The sequence below is a fragment of the Arachis ipaensis genome, chromosome B1 (assembly GCF_059453495.1).
Source record: "Arachis ipaensis isolate K30076 ecotype BB chromosome B1, ASM5945349v1, whole genome shotgun sequence".
Lineage (NCBI taxonomy): Eukaryota > Viridiplantae > Streptophyta > Magnoliopsida > Fabales > Fabaceae > Arachis > Arachis ipaensis.
The window spans coordinates 151,232,499-151,238,517 of NC_142436.1; the positions used below are offsets into that span (position 1 = coordinate 151,232,499).

The window sequence follows — 6,019 nt, forward strand, 5'->3', positions numbered from 1 at the left end:
TGAATATGCTTGACATGCAAGAAAGAATTAATCATCCAAATCTACTTTATTTATTCCTGGTATAAATATAATCACTCATTAAAATATCGATTTAGCCCTTTTTCTTTTTTGAAAAATGCGGAATGTAATAAGTTGTGAAGCCTGATTGAATCAACTTTCCCTTGAACTATATTCGAAGAATATGCTCTACACCTCACTCCTAATATTACGTTGAGAAGAAAGGAAGCCTTGAATAAACTAAGCACAAATCTATTAGCATCTTGTTTGTATTCCTCAAACAGTGAACTTAGTGACATGGAAAATTGAAATTGATCCAATTACAATACGTGCAGAAGTAATGGGCTAATGGCTGCTTTATCTCCAAACAATTTCTTTTTCTCTTATGATTTCATACAATAGAGAGTATTGATTAGGTCTCTGAACCTTTCTTACAGGTTCATTAAAATACAAGAAAAAATAATATGCGATTTTCAACAGTCTAGGTATAAACAGAATATATAAGTTACACCGAAAAGCCAAAAAAAAAAAAAAAAGAAAAGAAAAAAGAATACATGAAAAAGAATATAGGAACTGTTGTAGTGATGACAACAGAACCGTAGTTCCCCCATTTGAGGGCACTAATGGAAGGCGTCGCAAATAGGCCCTTCCAACATATTCTACCAATGACTCATATCTTATAGTTTGTTATTTTTGTTCTTCTACCATTGGAGATCATCACCATACATCACGCAGATACCTGCCATTCATCTGTAGGTTCTTCACCATGCTTTCAGCCTTGGAACTGTTCATAGAACCCTGAAACACACACAACTTGATTAGTTTAGCAAATAGGAAAAACGAACATATATTAAGAATATATTGTAGGGTATTTTATTTGGAATTCTATGCCTACAATCACAAAAAACCAATAAAAAATGGCTATGGTCAGCCAATAATAAAAGGCAACAAATTGACAAACTAAATATAATTCATAAACACCTGCTCTTGCAAGATTGTGTGAAGGGTACGGTGTACATCCTTAGCCATGCCCTTGGCATCACCACACACGTAAACGTAAGCTCCCTGAGATATCATGCTCCAAATATCCGAAGCCTGGAGAAAAAGTTTTAGTGTTGGTTGAGTGAACACTGAAACGTTTAATTGGTAAGAGAATTTGGAAGCTTGGTAGAAGTGGGTACCTTCTCCATCATTTTATGTTGGACATATTCCTTACTGGGTCCCTCACGTGAAAAGGCAACAATGAGCTCAGAAAGTGCGCCACTATTAACAAAGTGGTTCAATTCGTCCTCATAGATGTAGTCCTATAATAATAATGATAGACAAAGAATTGGTCATCCAATCTATATTGAAGCACTCTTCACCTACAAGCAATTGAATTTGAGGTTGTAACTCACCATTTGTCGGTTCCTGCATCCGAAGAATAAAACGGAGGGGCCAAGTTCAACTCCTTCTTCCTTTAGAGCTAATCTTTCCTGAAGTGCCCAAAAAAGAGTGAGTATAAATAGCTGGCTTAGATGATTGGATAGACGAGATTTATCAGAAGGAATATCAAATCTGTTGGTCCAAACCTGCAAGAAACCCCTGAAAGGAGCCAATCCAGTGCCGGGGCCAATCATGATTACAGGAACCTTATTATCTGCAGGTAGTTTGAAATTAGACTGCCTAACAAAGATAGGAGCCCAACTACAGTCCTGACTTTTCTCCAATGGCACAGAATTCTGGAATCAAACAAGAAGTCATGTTTAGAAATAGAGAAAAGATAGAAAAAGAAAAAAGAGGGGGGATGGACGGGTTTACTATTGTATGGACATAAAAAATAATACTCTAAGCCAATTCTTTTTGCATAAAAATTAAACATTGGATATCTTGAAACAGTTAAAGAACCGAACGACCATAATTTCAGAGTAGGAAACAAGCATATAAGTACCTTCATCCAAGTCGAACAGACTCCTTTATGAATCCTTCCAGTGGGCATTTTATCACGTACTAGTGCACATGTAACATGAATTCTTGATGGAGCCATCCTGCAGACAATTTTGACAGGGTGTAAATGCAACACGAATTATTGATTAACAAGACTTACAAAGAAAACATGTCACAGCAAAATTTCCTACATGGCTCATATATAGTAGAATACAGTAAGTGGTTATTTTCTAACCACCGAGCAGAAGCTCATGCACTAACTCTTTATCTTGCATCATGATAGCATACAAGCAAATAACAGAAATTCAGCAAACTCCAAGTTGATTTTCATTCAATAGCCTCGATCCACACAGTCCAACCAGCACAAGCAATAATGCATGAATAGAAAAGACAAACTGACCTTGGAGATGATGAGATAGAATAATATCTTGGTTGCAGGCGAGGAGCAACTGCTGCAAAAAATACACCAAGTGGAGGTTTGGCTGACGGGAATTCAGCCATAACCTCAAGAAGGCTCCTCTGACTGGCAATCACCCATTCAGCATATTCATCCTGCAGATAGACCAAAATAGCTTAGAAACTGGAAATGTAAGCATAAAAAGTTAATCTAAATACACATGGTGAAATAAGATTACAACCTTTCCAGCAGGAGAGGCTAGATGTCTTAGTCGATCAGCTTCAGATAGATCAGAAGCATGGGCAGCCAATGCAAGCAAGGCCGACTGAAATAATATAAGCAATTGTTAATTGGTAGGTCAAAGTATGTAACTTGAGAAGATGGATTACTGGATTAAACCAATGACGCATTAAGCACATGAGAAGTACCTTTTTAGGGGAACTCAATACATCTGCATATCGGGCTATTGCTGTTCTTAAAGTGCATGGAGGGAACGGTGGTGGCAATGAGCTTCCAATTGGTTTCCCATCTTCACTATCAGTATGGACAGAGAAATAGGTATCTGGTGACAATCCTAGTAACCTTAAGGCCTCTTCTACGGTTTCAGACAAATTCTCACAGTAGACACCAACATGGTCACCGGTTTCATATCTACAAGATAGATAAATAAATAAATAACCCCAATGACAATGGAAGCATCAGACATTAAATAGGGAGTGGTATATTTTAACAGTTTTATTTCCAAAGGTAGATACTTACGCAACTCCAGTGCCAGAAATATCAAATTCCAAATGAGTGCAAGAACGATCTGATGCAGGAGTATGAAGCTCCTTTTGCACAGCCACATTTGCCCTACAGGAATAAGCATACATATCAGATTATTGTAAGACATAGCCAAGTTGCAATTTAATATTTTAATCTAATATACCTGACTGGATGTTGAGCATCCACAATAGCATGACCATTAACATTATGCCACTTCTCAGCAGCTGCATCTAATGGATCATGAATAACAACCCGATACTCCAAAACAGCAGCAGTATAAGGGGTAGATACAGTTGTATCATCCTCATCTCTGAGAAATTGATCCAATACTGGCCACAGATCTTCTTTCCTGCAATAACAGCCATTGGTTAGGGGGAGGAAATGACCGACCAATATCTGCATATGAGTCCTGGTTCACTATACTCAAGTCAAGTTGAATATTTCAATACCATGCAGTGAAGTCATCTTCAATGCATTGGTCATCATCTCCAAGTCCCACTGGGACAAGACGCTTCGCACCTTCAATAGCAGAAGACAAGTTAGATCAGACCGGGGGAGATATTCCATCAAGAAAAAGAATTGATAAAACCTATACTAAGCATTGCAGTACGAGAACTACATTATCAACAGTATTTATTTTAACCCTGTTTAAGACCCTTGGAGACATATTCATCAATAAATGTGCCTACTTATGTTATGCCACTTCAATAAATTCTGTAGAAGAATACAACAAGTAACATCCAGCAGAACTTGTGATAAGAATAAGATACAAGTCTTTTCTGGAAACAATCCATATAGAGTACAAAAGATTTGGGATTGAAATCCACGGCTTGTGAAATAAGTGGAAAGAGAGAGAGATATGTTAGGATTGTGGGGCCCTATCGATGGATTTTATTATTTTAAGAAACCATGCATCAAACTATAGTGTGTGATTTGTGAATCTCTCTCTTGACATGTGAGATCGTCACGTGGGAACCAGATCAAAGGGATTAGAAAAACGATTCACTCAGAAAGCTAATGTGAGGCTAGAAATAGATCCGCCTTTTGCAGGATGAACTGTTAAGAGTTTCGACCTTCTGCTTTTGCATTTCCATATAAGCTCCACTCGATACAGAAAAATATACTAGTGCAATATTATAATTACAAATGCGAGTTGGAAACCATGATACTCAAGAAGGATAGAAATGAGGAAGAGGTAGATACCTTGCTCAGTAAGAATATCATCAACCTCCTTTGCAACCTGTGTCAATCGCCATAGTCATGAAAAAAAAAAAAATAAGGCATCAGCAACATGCAACTCCAAAATCAGAACTCAAGGCTTAACAAATCCGCAAGAAAGTAACAATGGTGAGGGCAAACCTTGTTGAAATGCTCATACTGCCTGTTTCCAAGGCCAAAGACACCATACTGAAGATCCTGAAGCCACTCTCCTCTCTCACTTCCCTGAAATCACACCAACACAGCCACATGCACCCAAAATCAAGCTATAAACAATGCAAGTTCTATCTCTCTCTCTCAACGGCAACAAACTTACCTCCGTAAACCATTTATAGAACCTAGCCGCGTTATCAGTTGGCTCACCATCACCATATCTACACATATCCCACCACAGATTCATCAATCACCAAAATCACAAAACACAAGGCAGCAATTATTTTTTTTCAAAACTAAGAGAGAGAGAAGCTTACGTGGCAACAAAGAAGAGGGCGAACTTTTCCTTTTTGAACTTCTCCTCGTATTCATCGTCATCGGCTGCATAATCATCCTGATTACCATAATCATCATTCTCAAAACGTAAGCATCAAATCCGATAAACTAATGAACTAATCAAAAAAAAGAAAAAGAAAAGAAAAGCAGCTGATAAGTATTCATCTGAATAAATCACCAATTTAGTCCAAAAATATTGAAGATTTTAGCCTCAAAAGAACTAAACAAGCTCGTAGTTCTGAATTGGAGTTTGTTTAGTTATTTGAGAACTAAATCATCGGCGTTTCTAAATCATGAGAGCTAAATTGATAGGTTCCGCTATCTAATTTATTTACCAAATCAAGGACTTTGAAGGTGGCCTTGTCGTATCTAGCTTTGGCCTCTTCGGCAATGGCCTTGGCGAATCCTTCGGCGGTACCGGTCTGTGTGCCGAAGAAGATGCTGACCTTCTTCTTGCCGTCGTCGACCTCGGGCTCGGGCTCCCTCTCGATGACGCGCTTGGGAAGCTCAACAGGCTTGGGCTTGTGTGAGCTGGATCTTCGCCATACAAGAGCGATGACGCAGCCTATGAGAATCGCGACGGAGGTGGTGAGCACCATGACGAACTGGCGGTTTTCGAGTATTATGGCGGCAACATCGCCGGCGGCCTCGGAGGAGACGTTGGAAGGGTCGAGCTTGCCTCTGATTATGGCGGACATGAGATCGAAGGGCGAAATCTTGATGGAGGTGGATGAGTCTTCCATTGTGCGATTGGGAGGGTTTTGGTGGGTGGTGGAAGAAGTAGTTGGGAGTTGTGTGTGAGAGAAAGAGAGAGGCGTGGTAGGAGGGAATGTTAGAGAATAGAGAGAGGGAGAGGGGGGTTATGTCATGTTATATTCTCATTTTTCTGAATTTCGGAGGGAAAACTAACTAAAATTATTTCCTTCTTTAATTACATTTACTGAACCAACGCCTACCAACCCAGACCGGTCAAATCCACCTAACCCCTCCCACCACTCCTTAACCATGGTTAATTACTTTTTATAAAAATTCAGGGCAGTTAACTTATTAACTTCTGAGTTTTTAGGCTAAAACTAGAAAGATACCCGCGCGGTGCGTGGACAATACAGATGCAGACTATAATGACATGAATGTTTGTTTATATTTTGTAATTTATTTGGTATAAAAAATAAAGGAGATTTTGTATGTTGTAAAAAAATTTATTAAAATTTTGGAAAAAATGAAAAG

The 6,019-nt window shown here is 38.7% G+C and overlaps 1 protein-coding gene across 1 annotated transcript; it reads right to left on the reverse strand.

The window, feature by feature from the left end:
- Positions 1–353: 353 nt before the first annotated feature.
- Positions 354–5,703, reverse strand: ATR2 (P450 reductase 2). Its single transcript, XM_021106832.2, has 17 exons — positions 5,128–5,703; positions 4,774–4,850; positions 4,620–4,677; positions 4,445–4,528; positions 4,289–4,325; positions 3,535–3,604; positions 3,249–3,434; positions 3,080–3,172; positions 2,749–2,971; positions 2,562–2,645; positions 2,324–2,475; positions 1,928–2,024; positions 1,569–1,718; positions 1,395–1,472; positions 1,179–1,301; positions 979–1,092; positions 354–795 (listed from the first exon to the last, which is right to left on the reverse strand). Exons 1-17 carry the CDS (start codon positions 5,533–5,535, stop codon positions 715–717), a joined length of 2,115 nt encoding a protein of 704 aa, XP_020962491.1. The 5' UTR covers positions 5,536–5,703; the 3' UTR covers positions 354–714.
- Between the last annotated feature and the right edge of the window lie 316 nt (positions 5,704–6,019).

What these genes read in the sequence shown, in the direction of transcription:
- ATR2 (XM_021106832.2), bottom strand. Translation starts at nt 5,535, where the DNA reads ATGGAAGACTCATCCACCTCCATCAAGATTTCGCCCTTCGATCTCATG. An exon ending in CCTTCAAAGTCCTTGATTTG is followed by an intron (nt 4,851 to 5,127) that starts GTAAATAAATTA and finishes TATGGTAATCAG; the next exon opens with GATGATTATGCAGCCGATGA. An exon ending in GAAGATGACTTCACTGCATG is followed by an intron (nt 3,435 to 3,534) that starts GTATTGAAATAT and finishes CTGTTATTGCAG; the next exon opens with GAAAGAAGATCTGTGGCCAG.